Below are 19,382 nucleotides of genomic sequence, written 5' to 3'. Positions count from 1 at the left end.
TTGGGTTTATTATTGGCTGGAATCAAGAGCGTTGGAAGCAGGGATTCTTAGCCTTAAATCCTCTGTCGATCGGAGATCATACACAAGAGTTCTCTCACAAGAATCCAATTCAGTTTTGGTTTTCTGTTCGTTATCGTGCTTGAAGAAATGGTAAAAACATATTAAATGTCACCATATCTCTGCCTTTCCTCAAATTGCCCCTGCTCTTTACTTTAATTCTGTTCTATCCCTTATTTTGTGTTAATGGCAAGCCTGTTCATGATCAATAAACACTGACACCTTTTGTGTCCCTGCCCCTTTTAGCCGACCTAACAACCCCTTAAAATTTCTGGTTGATTACAGAACCGCCATTCCCTTTTATAACTTGGAGTTTTGTTGATTGGGTGGGCCCATAAGTGATCTGAGCCACGGTTTTCGAACCCAGATTACATTACACATACACACTCTTTACTGAGACACTGGTACTTTGTTGTGCTTTGGACCATATGGCAACTAAAACCATATGCAGGTGGGAAAGTAACCCATAGGGGAGGGATTGTAGCCAATTCCTCTCAAGAAGGTGGGAAGGCTATCTTTCTTGTTCTTTTTCATTTGAGACTACCATCTTTGTCATTTTAGCTATCATTGATAATTCTGTTCCTCTCAAGAAGGTGGAAACTGGAAAGCCTATATTTCTTGTACTTTTTCATTTGAGATAACCATCTTTGTCATTTTAGCTATCATTGATAATTCCTTTGTTGTCAATAGGTTCCATTCAAGTTAATATAATCTAAACATATTCACCAACTTACCAGATTCTACCATTGCTTTAGTGGAATATATTTTTAATAAATATAGTGATGGCAATGCTCAAGATACCAATGTTATGTTAGACACAGTGCTCGACACGTTGATATCTGGTGAATTTGTGATGCAAGTTTTTTAATTATATGGTGAACTTCTTGTCATGCAAGCATATTCATTATTTGGTAACTTAGTGTCATGCAAGCATATTCTTGCACTTATCTTTAGCTTGGATTACATATCTATTTATGTTGCTGATTTTATGTGTACTGTTGAGTATTCACTTGCAGATTGAATCTCATGACTACATAGCAAGACTTTTCCATGCAGTGATCCGGTTCAACAATATCTTGATGGATTTCAACTGGGATGTATGGGGATATATATCCTTAGGTTACTTTAAGCAGGTGATCATATACATAAGATTTCCTGCCCCCCTTTTGTATGTTTGTTTGATCTTCAACCATGCTTCACAGACTTATATCCTTGGGTATGGCATTGCAGATAACCAAGGCTGGTGAGATCGGATCCTCAACTATGCCTCACAAAGTGAATCCTATTGATTTTGAAAACAGTGTGGGTAATCTAGAAGTGGCTAATGGAGTTTTGTCCTGCCTAAGCATGAAATTATCTATTTCACGCTGGCAGGTAATAACTTGCTGTCTTCCTTGTGCTTTTTTTTAATATTTTTTTTTTTTTTTTTTTTTTGCAAACCCTTCTTCATTTTCCATGATGTTGCTTGTTAACTTGAAGAGCATCTTGATTCTAGAGTATTGTCTTCATGAGCACATCAATTAAAGCTTGTGAAAGTTTAAGGACATTTCAGGAGTGCAGATAGAAAATTCCATGCCTGCGAACAATTGTTCTCCCCTTCCCCTTCCCACCCATCCCCCCCCCCCCCCCAAAAAAAAAAAAAGCCGATCATAAGGAATATCTTTGGATGGACTCTGTGAACCAAGTGCAAGGAGTGGCTTAGGCTCCTCCTTGGTTGTTGATACAGCTCCGAATTATTGTAGCATCTAACACGACAACTGACAAATGATTGCTGGAACTGCTTCTGAAACAATGGCTTGTTTTCTGTTCAATGTTGTATGCAGCGTGACCTGACTGATTCAACAGTCCTGAGAAATATGGGTGTGGGATTGGGGAATTCTCTTCTTGCCTACAAAAGTGCACTGCAGGGAATAGCAAAACTTCAGGTAGCTATGATTGCGAGATCTTATGGTGCTTTCTCCTACACTGCATCATTTCTAGTAGCTTGTTGTGGTGGTTGAAAATTCTTTACTTGCAATAGTGTTTTCATGCCAGGACCAAGCATAATGGTTCAGAGAGGCACCAAAATGTCCCTGTTGGATAAATTAATTTTTGTCCTACTTGTGGGGACTGTAATTCTGTGTGGTATTGTTCAGTTAATTTACTTCAAGAATTCAAGAGTGGCATTAACCTGTCGACATCTCCATGAAGCTGATCATGTGAGGGTCGACAGTCAAGATTTCATTCTTTGTACTTAATTGAAATTAGTCACTGAATTTGATCTGTATTTCAGGTAAATGAAGCTTGCTTAAGTAAAGACTTGGACCAGTCGTGGGAGGTGCTTGCCGAACCAATACAGACTGTAAGCGTCTAGTACTGCTTTTATTTCCAAAATATATATATTTTTTTCATGATATGCAAAAAAAAAGGGCGGATCCAGTGCACGAGGCTCCCACCACTGCGGGGTCTTTGGGGGGGGGGTTTCATAATGTAAGCAGCCTTGCCCCCGCTTTACAGAGAGGCTGTTTCCTGACTTGAACTCATTGACACTAGGTGTCAATGGAGCAACCTTCCCATTGCGCTAGGATGTGCACATTTCCTGCACACGATGTTCTAGTGTTTCTACTAGTTTTCGCATCAGTGATAGGTAGAAATGAAAGTGAGTATTATGATCTCATTCACATATGAAAGAAACAGTAAGTATTGGTACCTGCATTCAGTGTAATGCCGAGCTGTAGTGGTTATTCGCCTTGTATTCAAGTTTTTCAATTAATATGCCACTTATTGGGTCCAAATGGCCTATTCTTATATTCAGCATACTCACAGTAAGATGGCAAATTAATGATCCTGAGGCATAGCAATCCAATGCAATAGAATTTTGTAGATTGTTGCTCCTATTTTAATTAGCCAAGATGCATTTATGCCTTATATATCCTCATTGTGTAAGTTCTATGAATTATTGGATGAGTTAAACTTTAGCACATATCAGGTGCATTATTAGAATTTTACAGCTTCTCTTATTTTGTCCAATGTTTCTTGTAGAGCACAACCAATTCTCAAGTATCTAATGGTTTGTATTTCTCTTGTTTAGGTGATGCGAAGATATGGCATACCAGAGCCTTACGAGAAACTGAAGGAGCTAACCCGAGGAAGGGCAGTTAACAAAGAAAGTATACAAGAGTTCATTGAAGAGTTGGAATTGCCTGAGGAAGCAAAGTATAATCTATTGAAACTAACTCCTCATACCTATGTTGGAGCTGCAGTGGAATTGGCTAGAGCTGTGGATGTGGCTATTGATTTGGTAAATGGGAGTAAGGTCTTATAGATTGGCAAAGATGTTATGATCAGTAACTAAGAGTTTTCTGGGCCGTTTGCATATTTTGTAATGATACTCAATAATTCCTGTATCCCTTGGCAAATTGCTGAGAAGATGTTAGGAGGTTTGATGGAAGGTCATGGGAAAAGAAAGGGAAAAAAAAATGAAAAATGTACTCCGACTTGATAAAAAATGAGTTAAGTGAGAAGGATTATTATACATGCCTTTTCTGAGTAGGGGGATAGATGGATTTTGATTTTCAGAGTTATTGCATGATGGTGATGATATAGATATTTGAATCTTCTCATGATGTTATTTAGTTCTATTTATTTGGAATTTATATTTTGTAGTCTTAAATGGGTTTGTGATAATAAGGCTGTTTGACTAAAATTGGGTGTCTGGTTGGCCAAGCTCACCTAATTGACTGTTATAGAAATTGAGAATGACTGTGAACCAACTAGGTGTTCAGATTCACTGAGATCAAGCAATTGGTCTGGTCTGGTTGTAAGGATCCTGCTTCAGATGCCAATGTGCACCTCAACGCCTGCCGTTTACAGGAACAAAACATGCCAAATGCCCCAGCTTCTGTAATTGTTTTCTTTCTACAAGCTCGTCAATTGATCATGTGCCTGCCCGGTGCCAGCGGAGAATCTCAGTAGCCACTTCAAATGTGATAGAACTCTGTTTTGGAGGTATGCTTCTCTCTCTAGCTCTCCCTGGGAAAAAACTTGGTTTCACTTTCTTCATTTTTCTGTCTGTTTTCCTCTTCAATTTGGTTGTTCCTAATTTATTTCCATGTTTTCATTATGTTCAGGTCTTGGGTTCAAATCCTGCCATTGCTTTTTTCCTTTGTCCTCCAACCGCATATCTAGACCCAGCGAGGCTGTATGGTAAATCCTGGTGCGGCACTGCTAATGAATTTTGAAGATTCATTAAAGTTCATTCAACATAGCAAAATTATTTTTTTGCTCTGCTGATATGACTTTGTTGGGAGCAACCGATAATCAGATACTCCCTCTATTGGATCAAGTGTTCGAACTGTCCTCCACCCAATCTCAACCATTGATTTATGTGCTATGCGGATCAAAATACCCTTCATTTTAAACATATTCATATAGAATACATGAAAAAATAAAGAAAAATAAATAATTAGAAAAAACACAAGAAAGTGGAACCAAAAGTCAACACGATCCCTTACAAGTTTCAGAGGTTTCATTCATGTTGATTTGGGTCATTTCGGATTATAGTTAGATCTGTCTAGGGGTGTCAACGGTCCGGGTCGGTGCGGTTTCGGTCCGGTTCCACCGGTTTCGGTGTGAGTTTGGAAGTGACCGAAACCGACCCAATAAGGATTTATCGGTTTCGGTCCGGTGTCGGTTTCGGTGCGGTTTGAGTTTGGGTTGGTACTGGTTTGGATTTATTAGGTTCATTTCGGTTTGGATCGGTTTTTTAAACCGGTATGGAGCCATTAGGAAACAACCAAATGATGAATTGTTGAACTTCGATTTCTTAAATCGATTTGTAACCGGGTTGGTTTTGATTTTTTGTCTAGTTTGAATTCGATTTTCCATACAAATGTATACAAAACTATTCAAATTTTAATTTTTTTAATGAATTTTGGAGTGTTTCGGTTTTTTACCGGTTTGGTTTCGGTTTCGGTCCGGGTTTTGAGCCGGTTTCGGTTTGGTTTCGGGTTCATCCGGTTTTCGGTGCGGTTCGGTTTGGTTTTGGGGTTACAATACTCGAAACCGAACCGAACCAATAAGGCTTCAGTTCGGTTCGATCTGGGTTGTTATCGGTTCGGTCCGGCCGGTTTTACCGGTTCGGTTTAGGAATTGACACCCCTAGATCTGTCTATTCTTCGATTTGGATTCCTAGCAAATCCTTACTAGATAGTGAAATCTACCACGATAAATAGGTTTTGTTCTTGCTCGATTTTCAATCCAATTCACCAATTTGGGGAAAGACATAAGAAGCGATGTAAAAATAAAAAAAAATTATCAAAGAAAATGCCTAGTCTTCAGGAATTTGAATTTACTATTCGTATGATCACTTGATTATATATGTGAGTATCTAATACCTTTATCATGGCAAGAAATGATACAAGTGTTTGAACAACCATATGTAGGACCAGGTGATCCAACAAGCACCGGATCAAAACTCAGTCTTCGGCGCCATTTTAAAACTTCCAAGGCGATGTCTCAGCAACACGTGTCCTCCTCACATAACTACCGGATCTCCTCGGAACTGCGACACTGTGACTGAGAGTGAGTCTTCACTTCTGTACTCTTGAGAAGAGAACTTTGCTCGCGTGAGCTTTCTTTTCAAATCATTTTTTGGGTGCTTCCTTTTCGCTTAAGTTCTCTGATATTTACTTTCGTTGCCTATCAACCGTCGACGTCGTTTTCTCCAAGGGCGCCAAAAACCACTCTGTTTTGTCTGCTTTTCCTTTTAAGACTGAACACACGAACACGTTAACCCACTCATCTTCCTTCGATTCAATTATCTGTAAATATCTTCTCAAATCAATCTCATTCAGTAATGTCCATGTGCCTTCTTGATATCTCTTCCACTGAGTTTCAAATTTCGTTCATTGCTCTTTTCTTCCCCTCGTGACTGTCTTCCCTTGGATCCCGTGAGTTGACTGCCTTTCCTCAAAGAGTTTAATGTTTGTTGAGTTGAAAGCTTGAAGATCGAAGCCAGTAGATCTAAAGTTAATCTTCGAAGAAGAGGCTCTACTTGTACGTTTGATTCCATCATTTCTCTTTGGGTTTTCTGGTTGATAATTTATAAGTTCGTTTGTTGGAAACTGGATTACTTTGCTTTTCCGCTGGAATCGGTAGTTCTTTTACTCATGAAAGTTTTATTAATTAGAGTTTCTAATGTTGTACATTTTTTCTTAATTCTGATTTCTGACTAAGTCGGTTTCTTTTATACTGAAGAAAGATTGTTTCAATGTTTCTACTTATGTTTCTTCCTATCATGATTTCCTCTGTTTCAGTTTATTTCTTCTTCTTTTTTACTTTAATGAAATGATTCAGTTATTTTCACCTAAAAATGAAAAATGAGGTATTTTGGTTGAAAGGAGTTTACAATTCCTGATTTTATATTTCTCTTTTGTTCCTGCAGTTTCTTCTTTGCTAATTCACTGCATAATTTATAGACAATTAATGGGAGAATTTCTTATGCTGTTAGCAGTACCACTGAATTGCTAGGAGAACCAGAGATGGGAACTACTGGAAAAGCCAATAGTTCTGCTTCTGGAATTTCTAAAAAAATCCCGGCAGTAGCACATCCCTTGGCAGGAGAACCATCAGATATTGCTGCCAATATCAATTACCACGCACAATACAGTCCTCATTTTTCTCTTTTCAAGTTTGATCCGGAGCAAGCATACCATGCAACAGCAGAGAGTGTTCGCGACCGCCTCATACATGTGAGCCTTCTAAAATCCTAGAGAAGCTCCTTGTTTCTAGCATATAAGTTTCTGTCAGTTTGCTTCTTTCCTGTATATTTCTCAATTTTTTACATCGCGCCTCTTCTATTAGGAAGGTGATTGATGTAGTTTGATGACCCTTTTTATTCCTTTTCTGATTTATCATTGGAGAGTCCTTTGGATTCCTTGAGATGCCAAGTTAATCCTAATATAAAGTTGAAATTGTTTTGAGACAGAGTTTTCTGTTGTGAGTGATGCTGAGGCTTTTAAAGCCTGCTTAGACAGGGAGATCTTCTGACCTCAAACTCTCCAGTCCCTTCACCTTACATGTAATTTCCATTATGAATCTATGAATTTCTTGTGTTTTAAATAGATAATGCCAGGAAATGGACTCTCTTTGCCTCCTCTTGCTGAATAGCTGAGTACCAATAGATGAAACTTTCTATGTGGAAAGAGGATGGTAAGAAACCTGTGAGCTCACCTCATCTACCATGTTGCAAAACTGTGCCATAACTGGATTCAAAGGCCATTGTGTCACCTGTGAAGTTATTCAGTCTCCAACATAATCTAATATTTCAGTTTATTTATATACCCCTCAGAAGTGACAATTGCAGGTTGGAGAAATTTTTTATTATGCCTGCAGCATACGGTACTCTGATGCGGATATGATGCCATTGCAGAAAATGAAAAAATAACATGGCATAACTTGGAGCTCCACATATTAATCTTAATCCAACCTTAACCTAATTTTTTTTTTCTTATTAGGGGTCATTTATGGCATTTTTGCTTAATAACCAGAATTTGTCATGATGATATGGTTGATGTGGAAGAAGATTATAATAGTAAGTTGGGCCAATAAGAGTCCAGTATTGGATCTTTTTGAAAATCCTATTCTTTTCTGTTATTCTACTTAATATATTTATAGTTTCCATGTTTGATTATTATGCTTCAAGTATTTATGGTTTCCATGATTTTTATTCTGATAAAATAGAGACATCTTAAGTCCAATACCTGGAATATCAAGCATAATGCCTGGATATAATTAAGTCATCAAAACATCTCCAATTATTGCTTTGGTGAAGCTTGGCTGCAAAAGTACTGTCCGCATTTCTTTGTTCACTAGTAGCAGCTAGAATCTTACCAAGTGTATTTTATTGGTTTGGTTTTGGGTTCAGCCTTTTAATGGTAATGGCATCTATTCACTATTTCCTTCTGCAGCAATGGAATGAAACATACTTTCATTTTCACAAAGTTGATCCAAAACAAACTTACTACCTGTCGATGGAGTTTCTTCAAGGCCGTGCTCTAACAAATGCAATTGGAAATCTGGACATTCAAGATGCATATGCTGATGCTTTGATTAAGTTGGGACATGAGCTTGAGAACATTTCTGAACAGGTATTCTAGTATTGTTCAACTCTTTGCATGAAACAATTGCATTGCTGGAAGACTTATTTTCTAGGTTCAAATATTTGCACAGAGTTCCATTAAGCCATTAAGGAGATTTTTCTGTTTCTTCTTCATTTCATCATGTTTCTTTTTCATGAAGGATTGATCTTTTATCCAATTAGTTTGGACTAATACCCTGGAAGTATCCACGAGAGCATACTGTAAAACTAGGTTCAGGTTCTGACGGATACTACTTAAGTGATGTTATTATACTAATAGTAAAGTTTCTGTATAGACACTCCATATTAGTTTTACTGGGGTTCTATGTTTTAGGTAATCTCAGATAATACCTGTATTTGCATGGTTGCATTGCAGTGAGAATACCATTTGTAAATTCATCCACGGATAAAGATGATAATAATGTATATTGCTCTTGTTCGGACTTGTTTCTAGGAAGATTATCGATTTAATTGTTAATTTAGGTGGTTTCTCTTTTTGTAGGAGAAAGATGCGGCCCTTGGAAATGGTGGTTTAGGGAGGCTTGCATCATGCTTTCTTGACTCCATGGCTACACTAAATTTTCCTGCATGGGGTTATGGTTTACGATACAGATATGGACTGTTCAAGCAAAGGATTACCAGGGAGGGACAAGAAGAAATTGCAGAGGATTGGCTCGAGGTTTGCTTGGATGCTAGTTATATTAAGCCTTTTATTTTTGGATCATTTATACATGATATCAGTAATTGCTGATGGGAATTGTGCAGAAGTTCAGTCCATGGGAAGTTGTCAGACATGATATCATATATCCTATTAGGTTTTTTGGTCATGTGGAGGTCTCTCCTTCTGGATCGTAAGCATCACTGCCCTCATGCAATTATTGACGAAGAAGTTGATGTTTTATGCCACTATATTGTACTAATATTTTATCTAGTTTTCTCTTGAATTTTGGGATAAAAAAATGCCCATCTCCTTGTACTCATTCTTGATCTTTTTGTTTTAAATGAATGACAGTCGAAAGTGGGTTGGGGGAGAGGTTCTTCAAGCTCTCGCTTGTGATGTCCCCATTCCAGGATACAAGACCAAGAACACCATTAGTCTTCGTCTTTGGGAAGCAAAAGCTGGGGCTGGGGATTTCAATTTATTCCAATTTAACGATGGACAATATGAGTCTGCTGCACAGCTTCATTCAAGTGCTCAGCAGGTTGGTTACTGTTGCCCCACTCAAAAGGCTACTAGTACAGCCATTTGGCCCCTCTCAATTAAGGTGGTTATTTATTTTTCGGTTTATTTGCTGTGAATGGATTCCAAACTGAGGCATGTGTTGTCAAGTTGACTTACAAGATCGAACTACGCTCTACCAATTAAAAGCAAAGTGCATCATAATGCTTGTGAGAATATCTGAAAATTACGCAAGAAGAGAAAGAGAAAGAAGTGAGGAAGAAGAGGAAGCTTAAAATACTTGCAGTCGATACTCACAACAGGCACCCCACCATATGTATTTTTCTCCAGCAGTTCAACCTAGATTTCCTTCTTAGACAAGGAAAAGAATCATAGGTAAGATCATAAGATACAATATAAGATCCTTAGATAAAATAGGAAGTAATTTTATCTAACTAGGAAACTAACAAAGCAAATCTGTTAAGACTAACAGCTATGAATCATGATAGGTCACATTCTTATCAAATTTATTATGAGAACTTGTATTCTGGATTCTATAAATTCTCTGTTTAACATTAATCTAAGTTTTGAAAGCAATCCGGCATTACTTATCCGCCACACAGTCAATCACGTTCACATTTATTCATATATATCTACTTAGTTACATGTATATTATTCAGTGTTGTAATATATCAAAGTCTGGCATTGCAGATTTGTGCAGTTCTATATCCTGGAGATGCTACAGAAAATGGAAAGCTTTTACGATTGAAGCAACAATTTTTCCTTTGCAGTGCTTCACTTCAGGTATTTATAGTTTCTTTTATTGTGACCCTGCCTTTTCTAGCATAGATTCCCGATTCCTTACAGCTTCTCTCTGAAAATTTAACCAAAAATGGAAATAAAATCTCTGCAAGTAATAAAGGGCATACGCAGTGCACGACGCTCCCGCCACTGTGGGGTCTGGAGAGGGATTTTAATGGTTAATTATAGTTTGTAGAATTAATCCGGAAAATATGCCCTGTGCATTTATACTTTCTGCTTTTTTTTGATACCCAGGGTGTCCGGATCTTTGACCCGACGAATCCCTGGGTCACTGTGATACTGCTTACCCAGGACCGGGTCAGTCCGAGATGTAAACTCTTGGGCGGTGGCCCCAAGAAGTTAGGTGCAGCGGCGAAGGATTGATCACGGGACCTCGCTTCTTGAGGCGGAGTACCGTGTCCCCTCCAAGCCAACTGCACTAACCCTTTGGGGTTTATACTATCTGCTTTCAACTCTAATTTAACCGTAAATGCTGCCCCCATGATCTACCAAGGGTGTGTCTACACTGTACTCCTACCTGGGAAACATGGCACAAATTGATGGGTGCCACCAATACAAACTTCGCTTATCAAGATATGTGTGATGCAATTAACAAATGTTGAGGCAGTACATAATGGGAATCATGGTTGGAAAACCAGGTCTTGACCTAAGTAAGTCTTTAAGTGGAGTTAAAAGATTAGGCCTAACCAGGCCATGATTCAAATATTGAAGAGACTTTTTTGTGCCAAAATTTAATGTGAGTTAGACTGATTGGAGCTGAACTGTCCATGAGTTGTTGACTCGGCAAGGATTATTTTTGTCGAACATCTTTTTTTCACTTAATTATTGGTCATTAATTTTCCTCTGACATATAAAGCCAATAAACCCACGTAGAACGAGTTGTCTTGTATCACAGAAGTAAGAGCAACATGGTTCTTGGTTATTACCTAATTCTTTTTCCCCTCAATTGTTCAGTATCCTCATTTTGCTTTATAATTTTAGTACTTTTAAGCATGCTGAAAGGTTTTATTTACATTCTCATCGCTAGGGTAGCTAAGAGTAGCTTGTGTCACATGGAAGGTTTATTGTGGCAATGTAGGGAAATGGTCTGGATTGGTCAAGTGTCAAATTCCAAACTCAAATCGGTCAAATATACCCTACCATGTATTGTTTTTCACCACTAATGTAGTCCAAGCATTGGCATGCACCCTTTCCGTAATAGTGAATTTTTCATTGTCTTATTAAGCCACTGCCAACTCTATTTGGATTGTTGAGACTTGACATGTGAGCAGGGGATCCTCGGATCTACCTATCCACAAAATTTCAGGCCTATCTGACCTGCTACATAGCACAATCAGGTGGCCCATCCATATATACCCTATGGATGGGACCATCCAGAAACCATGACTTGATTTGTTTTGCCAATAAATTACAGCTTTTCGGATAGGGAAAATCAATTCAAAGGTCCAATGTTTAAGAGGGCTAACATGGATACCTGATGAAGATTTCAGAATCCAATTACTTATATATCTCAAATATTGAGGTATTCCTTACCGTGGGTTGAATTCTTTTTACCATGGCAAAATTCTGTTTTCCATTTCCAAAAGAATGAGTGTAAATAATGATGCATCTGAATGGATTTTGTAGCGAAAATAAAATTATACTATGACTTTAGGTGTTGGGCACTAATGGATAAGAATGCACAAGTCGCATGGAGCATCTCCACTAGAAACTTCCAAAACAAAAAAAAAACCTACCATTATGTTGATGCTTCAGATAGTGGTTGAGCAATGAGTTGATATGGAATTTTTCTTACGTATACAACAGGCAAAGTTAAGGGTTCAAATCTGATCAAATAAAGTTGATTACTTTTCTTAAAATTCTTGCAGGACATAATTTTCAGATTTAAGGAGAGGAGAGATGCAAATGGCTCATGGCAGTGGTCTGAGTTTCCAAGCAAAGTTGCAGTGCAACTGAATGATACACATCCTACTCTTGCAATTCCAGAATTGATGCGGCTACTAATGGACGATGAAGAGCTTGGATGGGATGAAGCCTGGGATATAACGACTAGGTGCATTGTTTAGTTCCATCTTCTTTTTGAATGTGTAGAGCACTGGTTCACACAGCTGTTTGACACTGCAATCTTGGAGTTGACTTTTAGCATGCTTGTAATATTATTGTTGATACTGCTCACTCACAATGTAATGGGTTATTTTCTTCAAACAGGACAATTGCTTATACCAATCACACAGTCCTTCCTGAAGCACTAGAGAAATGGTCACAACCTGTTATGTGGAAGCTTATCCCTCGCCACATGGAGATCATAGAAGAAATAGATAAGCAAGTATAATTCCACACCCTTTTGTTATGTATTCCATATCCATAATCTTGTGTACGCTAAGTAGAATGGTGACATTTCCTCCCTTACAGTTTGTGGCCATGATACGTTCCACCCGACCTGATCTTGAGAGTAAGCTTGATAGCATGAGAGTCCTGGACAATAATCCTCAGAAGCCAGTCGTGCGGATGGCAAATTTATGCGTGCTGTCCTCACACACGGTAAGAATCACTTGCTGATGCACCAAACGTGCAACTATTGGTGCTACTAAACTGTGATGACATTCCAAGGAAGTATAATGTACAACGATTTTTTTTTTTGAGAATCAAAGATAGTACATAAACAGGTCTGATTAACATAGATCTGATCCCAGATTCTATTCACCACTGAAGGTTTAGCTCTAGATCCCAGTTGGTGCCATATATTTGTTCCATTTCTGATCCAAAATCCAGTTGGATACTAAACATGGATTGAATGTGGTTCAGATGTGGATATTTTTATCTTACTATACTTTATATAAAAGAGACATTGGCCCGTTTCTAATCCAGGATCCCAAGTCCAAATCTGAGCCCGACTAACCAAATTCCTCAAGCAGATCTGATGCTGGGATCCAATATCTATTGGATTGAAGGAATACGGATCAGAGTGAATCCCAGGTCTGAATTACTCTGCATCACATGACATGAATTGCCCAAGTTGTTCAACATCACATGATATGAATTGATTTCATAAGGCAGTACATATTATATAAATATTGATATATACACACACATATATATGTGTGTGTGTGTGTGTATTCTCATTTTAAAAAGCATTTAGCCTCAATCCGGACTTGTTATAACCCTCTTGGAAAAACGGTCATAAAAAAAGTTAAAACCCTCTTGAGTTTTATTTCAGTTGATATGGATTTGAATATAAGATAATATTTTCAGTATATTTCTATGTAGGTAAATGGGGTGGCGGAGTTACACAGTGAGATCTTAAAATCAGAGTTGTTTGTAGATTATGTTTCTATGTGGCCTGCCAAGTTTCAGAATAAAACCAATGGCATCACTCCTCGCCGATGGCTCCGTTTTTGCAGCCCTGAATTGAGTAGCATAATCACAAAGTGGTTAAAAACTGATAAATGGGTTACCAATCTCGACCTTCTTTTGAAGCTTCGCCAGGTTCACAGTTGAAATATTTTCTTATCATTAAACTATTTTGTTTCCCTCTTAATCAAATGCTTATTGTAATTACATGTATTCACCAACCAATGTGTAACAGTTTGCTGACAATGAGGAATTGCATGCTGAATGGGCAGCTGCCAAGATGGCTAACAAACAGCGTCTGGCACAGTATGTTTTGCAAGTGACAGGTTTAAGCATCGACCCCAGCAGCCTTTTTGACATACAAGTTAAGCGTATCCATGAATATAAGAGACAGCTTCTGAACATTTTGGGTGCAATTTATAGATACAAGAAATTAAAGGTAATACCAGGCTCACTTGCCAATATAATTGTAAACTATCCATGGTTACGTAACTTTACCCCTTTTTTATGAATAAAGTTTTGTAGGATTTATTAACATCATTTATCAGTAAATTTCACGATTTGTAAAACATATGCAAGGTTCAGTAATTACTCCTCCAATGGCCCTGCAACCTAAAATGTGGAATGGATTATTAAGCCTTCAAGGATTTGGGAAGCATCAAGCTTAACTTTGATGGTGTTTATCTAAAGAATTCCCTAAATTTGGTAGTTTGGGTAGCCCTATGGCTTAGGAGACCCATGAGGTTGAAGATTTGCATTGTTGCATTAAGTCATGGTTTGGCTTCATCACATGGTTTCAGGACTTGTAAAATGGAGGGAGGTTCTGCTAGTCATTAGCCTGCTCACATCTTGGTATTTGTCTCATGATTATTTTGTCTTTAGCTTATAATAATAACTTGTAGGCTTCTTTTGAACAATTAAAATTAGTTTCTCTATAAACACTGAAATGAAGACTATATTTGCATTTTATATCACTTGAAAAATCCAGTCCATACTTTGGAAGCATCTTTCATTTGGCATATTTTGGGTGGTTATAGCTGACATGCTTACGTGGAACTGATCCTTTAAGGAGATGAGCCCAGAAGAAAGGAAAAAGACAACCCCACGCACTATCATGATTGGAGGAAAGGCATTTGCAACATATACAAATGCCAAAAGGATTGTCAAGCTGGTTAATGATGTTGGTGATGTTGTCAACACTGATCCTGAAGTCAATGACTATTTGAAGGTAGTAATAGTACATTTTGCTTTTCTATGAATTACGCATGATTTCATTTAAAAAAAAAATTCATTTCTTTCTAATTATACAAGAATGTTCTGGTGCATTGACCTCTTTTGGACACAAAGGAGGATCAATCATTTCTGTTCAGAGGTGTCGACATCTGCTCTTTTGTACTCCATACATCTGCTTTTTTGAAGTAAATCACTCGACTACCCTTCTTTCAAAATTTCTATGGATTACACTTCTTTCAAAATTTCAAAGGAATGCAGGTGGATTGCTCCAATGAAAAGAAGGGGCTGGAATTTAGTTTAGCTTATTTAACTATAAATTTCACACTTTGAGGAGGTTGGCAGTGAACCACTGAAGGATAGGTTAATAGAGCTTTTCCCTCAGTGTTAAACCCTTAATTCAATGCCTCTGAGATTAGAGGACATTCGTAAACGCGACTAAATATATATATATAGGTCAAACATTAAAATTATGGATAATATCTCAAGATATATTTTCTCCATGCAGCATTGATCATCTTTGATGTTATGCTTAATTTATCAGCATTCATCGTTCTTTAATGTTATGCTTTATTTATAGTTTCTATCCTTAGGTTGATGTTTTTCCAATCCTTATAACTTTCAGGTTGTTTTTGTTCCAAATTACAATGTGACCGTGGCAGAAATGCTAATCCCAGGAAGTGAGTTGTCACAGCACATCAGCACTGCAGGCATGGAAGCAAGTGGCACTAGCAACATGAAATTTTCCCTTAATGGCTGCCTCATAATAGGAACACTGGATGGGGCCAATGTGGAAATCAGAGAAGAAATTGGGGAAGAGAATTTCTTCCTTTTTGGTGCCAAAGCAGACGAAGTCCCAAGGTTGCGCAAGGAGCGAGAAAATGGACTGGTAATGTGCTGCATTTCCTACTCAATGACAAAGAAATTACCTATTCCTAGAATGTCAAAAAAAAAAAAATTTAGGTCTTTTTTTTGTGTTCACCCTCATTTGGATTGCACATATCACTCTTTCACCACAATCAGGTAGAGGCACAAGTTCATACATCTTAACATAACAGAAATAAAATGCATCATTCACACATTCAGGACACTTTTTTTCTCATTATCTGACTTTAGTCCTTGCCAAATGTGTAGTTCAAGCCAGATTCACGGTTTGAAGAGGCAAAACAATTTATAAGGACTGGTGCATTTGGAAGCTATGACTATAACCCACTCCTTGATTCTTTAGAGGGTAACAGTGGATATGGCCGTGGTGATTATTTTCTCGTTGGTCATGACTTCCCAAGCTATATGGAAGCTCAAGCAAAGGTGGATGAAGCTTACAAGTAAGGAAAATGTACCTTTGTTTTCGATTTTCTCATGGTGGTTACAATATTGGGTCATGTTTTGGAAATTTTGGTGCAGTTAAACCTCTTGGACTCTTCATGCGTCTTTTGTGGGGCGTTACGTAACTAAATATTGCTAGATTCAAATCTAGCCACAGGTTTGGTGAACCATTAATCCACCTTGGGTTTCAGGATGGTTGGGCCAAGATTTCTGGCATAGGTACAGGGCTGGGGCTGGCCAGAATCCCTTAGAACTGGTTGGCAATACGCCTTGTATACAACCTGCCATGCCTTCTGCTACCGGAAATCTAATTTACCCGTATACTGGAAATTGGAACACTAAATTTTTTATGATTTGGGAGGGATATATTCGATTTGTTCTTGATGCTTTCCTTGCTGTTTTTAAACAAACTGGTTCATTTTGCATATACTCTGTGTTCTTGATGCTTTCCTTGATGTTTTAACAAAAATATTCAGACTGAAATTTTGCACGTGGCAGTCGAGATTTGCTCTACATGTTTCAGAAATCACACTCGCTCCTTTTCCACCTGTTTTGTCACCACAGAGTTCTGCCATGCGGCAGAATGCTAAGAAAGAAGTGAAATACACTCTAGATTCACAGCTGATATGGCAAATGAAGTTATATGCACAGCCAATTCAGAGGGTCCCCATAAGACAGTCTGTGGATCTTGCTGAGCCAGATTGCAATGTGGATAAATTTCTGTAATTCAGGATTCAATTCCCACTTGGACGAACTTCATTCTCATTATGTTACTGAGAAAAATAACTAGAAAATTGGAAGCTGAGGTTGCTTGTGGTTATGTCAATCTTCGTATGCTGGGAAGACATAACTACAGAACCCTGTCTCACAACAGTTCAGTGCATTTGGCATATGAAGGGAGAAAATTTCCAGGTCACTAATCTTTATTCAACATGACCAACCACCTCAGTAAACTTTCTTCAAATTTTACCTATTAGGTGTTTTCTGTAGATTTCCACAAACAAATCCATTTCTAATTCTATCCTTTCTAATCTTGTCTCCCATCCATCTCAAAATCCACATCTTAGTGACAGTTACACATCATTCTGCTCCAAGTTCCAGCTGCCTTTTCTGCAACTGTAATCTACCTCCCAACACAATGTTCCCAGAGAGTGACAGCATAATCAGCATCCAACCACCAGCCATGGCAAACAACAGAAACAGTGATCCAACCTCCTTTTCATATCTGTTCTTCATGGCCTCTCCATGTCCAAAGAAATGGTTACTGCCATAGCTGGAACCAGTGATTAAATACTTGCATTAATTGGTTCAAGCCAACCATTGTGTATGATGGGTCCCAATCCTTACACACAGCTCTTCTTTACCCATCAAAGGATTAACCTGCTGCATAGGTTGTAACTACAACCGCTTCAACTCTTCTTGGTCACAGACACCCCCCCCCACCCTCCCCCAAGTTAGGTGATAGTGCTACTAGTCCATGCTTACACTACAATTTCTCTCTCAAAGCAGCATTAGAGTAGAGGTTATGGAACAACAAAAGGTGAGCAGTAGAATGATTCTGGGTTTTGCAGGGATAGTTGAGAATGCACACAGAAGGAAGAGGTGGAAGAGGAAAACTGGGTGACTAAAATGATTTTAACTTGGGGGCACATGTGCAATGTGCCAACTAGACGCATTAGACATGCCATGCACTGAAAAGTGATGAACATTAGGATATTGCTGCAATGTTTAAAAAAAAAAAAAAAAAAAAAAACACCCTTCAAAACAAAAACTTCCAGTAAAATTAGGAATTCTAAAATTCAAAGATGATTCATTGCTAGTTTATAAAGTGTTATTACTTTGTTAGATTAGCATGTGTGGTGTTAAGTGCGTGAATGAGCTATTCTATTCATATAGTTCTCTCTCTCATTTAGTATTGTTCAGAACTAAAGAAATTCTGCACTGTTTAATTTCCGGACCTGACCCTTTGCCTGGTGATTTTTATGGTGGAAGAGATCTGTGAGACTCCTTTTTTTTATTATTTTTTATTTTTATTTTTTTATGTGTTTTATATTTTATGAAATGTTTTCTTGACTTATTGATTTACCATGGAAACTACTTAGGTTCCTTTGTATCTTCTTAATCCGATCATATCTTGCAGGGATAAGAAGAAATGGATCAGAATGTCAATACTTAGCACAGCTGGAAGCGGAAAATTCAGCAGTGACCGGACAATCGTACAGTATGCGAAGGAAATCTGGAAGATAGAAGAGTGCCCCGTACCATAATGCTTAATGAGGCTCTGACGCTGCTGCACTTGCATATCATAGTTCTCAATTTTGAAAGTAATAATAATGGTGTGATTAGGTTGGACGATTCCCTATCACACTCTCAACATTTTTCTTCGAATAAGGATGTAAATGTATGGTTAAAACCAGGATTCAATTCTATTTCATATCCATTTTTGGATATTTATTTAGATAGTTGGATATTGGATATGAATTCCGACACCTTTTGGTATTTAGATGGTAGACGAACATGGATTCCAATCCTAATGTATCAACTATGATTATAATAATTAATTTTAGAATTTATGCTTTACGTAGATTCTGTCTATTCGCAAGGTAAGGGAACTGAAATCAAATTAATACTAAAACAGAAACTTTTGTAATCATCTCCTAAGAGGAGATTGTGTAATTAACTCCAAATCATTTTAAATTAACTCCATATCGGAATGAATCATTTACATTGATCGACCTGGAGTCTTCCGAACCTTAGCAACAGGGGAGGAAGAGTTGCACAACAAATGGGAAAAGAGCTGGTCAGTCCAATCGATCAGAGATTTGATTCAATGCGCATGCGTTGAGACAAAGGAATGGACGCATAGGGTGGAAGAAAGCTTAAACCCTTTTTCTCTGTTTGTTAGCTTTGGCAGCATCATTTTAATCTGGTTACAGGGTGAGAGAAGCAAAGATTAGACAGACAATGGTGATTTCCTTCAGATAAGAGTGGGTTACCACATTACAGTGACCCTCAGTTTTACCATTCTTTTATGGCCTTGATGCTTCATGAATAATGTATACGTTCACAATCCTCTCGGAACAGACTTCGATTGTCAATGAAAAAAAGTTAACAGAGACATGCTGAAACATCTTGCCAGAAACTAACGGAACAATAGCACCTCTGACCTTTCCCCAGCAAAGTTTCAGATCAACCATCCACATCTAGATTAAAGATTTTCCAACACCACAAGAAGGCAGCGTTCAACAGAGGCAACACCATTGGTAGGGGAAATATAAAATCCTCAGCATGAAAGAGTGGCTAACGACTCTCAGGCGC

General features: G+C 38.0%; 2 protein-coding genes across 5 annotated transcripts in view; both read left to right on the top strand.

Annotated features, from left to right (window-relative positions):
- Nucleotides 1-3,614, top strand: part of LOC122086276 (adenylosuccinate lyase-like) — a 67,502-nt gene extending 63,888 nt beyond the window's left edge. The window contains exons 7-11 of the mRNA XM_042655026.1: nt 1,074-1,190; nt 1,288-1,431; nt 1,881-1,982; nt 2,330-2,398; nt 3,128-3,614. Coding sequence (XP_042510960.1) covers nt 1,074-1,190; nt 1,288-1,431; nt 1,881-1,982; nt 2,330-2,398; nt 3,128-3,361 — 666 coding nt within the window. The 3' untranslated portion in view covers nt 3,362-3,614. The remainder of the gene's footprint in view (nt 1-1,073; nt 1,191-1,287; nt 1,432-1,880; nt 1,983-2,329; nt 2,399-3,127) is intronic.
- A 1,987-nt stretch (nt 3,615-5,601) lies between these two features.
- Nucleotides 5,602-18,648, top strand: LOC122087585 (alpha-glucan phosphorylase, H isozyme-like). Of its 4 annotated transcripts, none has more exons than XM_042656764.1 (16): nt 5,602-6,093; nt 6,548-6,788; nt 8,007-8,186; nt 8,679-8,855; nt 8,942-9,027; nt 9,189-9,378; nt 10,047-10,139; nt 12,026-12,210; nt 12,366-12,483; nt 12,570-12,698; nt 13,425-13,643; nt 13,744-13,947; nt 14,578-14,736; nt 15,364-15,627; nt 15,873-16,063; nt 18,205-18,648. In XM_042656764.1, exons 2-16 carry the CDS (start codon nt 6,579-6,581, stop codon nt 18,329-18,331), a joined length of 2,532 nt encoding a protein of 843 aa, XP_042512698.1. In that variant the 5' UTR covers nt 5,602-6,093; nt 6,548-6,578; the 3' UTR covers nt 18,332-18,648. The 4 variants fall into 4 exon arrangements, with proteins under 4 accessions (XP_042512698.1, XP_042512697.1, XP_042512696.1 ...); XM_042656763.1 differs by having other exon boundaries at nt 5,602-6,191; nt 6,551-6,788; XM_042656762.1 differs by having other exon boundaries at nt 5,603-6,093; nt 6,551-6,788.
- Nucleotides 18,649-19,382: the final 734 nt, after the last annotated feature.

The sequence above is a fragment of the Macadamia integrifolia genome, chromosome 8 (genome assembly GCF_013358625.1).
Source record: "Macadamia integrifolia cultivar HAES 741 chromosome 8, SCU_Mint_v3, whole genome shotgun sequence".
Taxonomy (NCBI): Eukaryota; Viridiplantae; Streptophyta; class Magnoliopsida; order Proteales; family Proteaceae; genus Macadamia; species Macadamia integrifolia.
The sequence above is the reverse complement of the archived record's forward strand: the minus strand, read 5'-3'. Positions and strand labels throughout refer to the sequence as shown.

Bases quoted from the DNA above. Each gene is read 5' to 3' on its own strand.
- LOC122087585 (XM_042656761.1), top strand. The intron at 9,028-9,188 runs GTAAGCATCACT...AATGAATGACAG, and splicing joins GAGGTCTCTCCTTCTGGATC to TCGAAAGTGGGTTGGGGGAG. The intron at 15,628-15,872 runs GTAATGTGCTGC...CCAAATGTGTAG, and splicing joins AGGAGCGAGAAAATGGACTG to TTCAAGCCAGATTCACGGTT.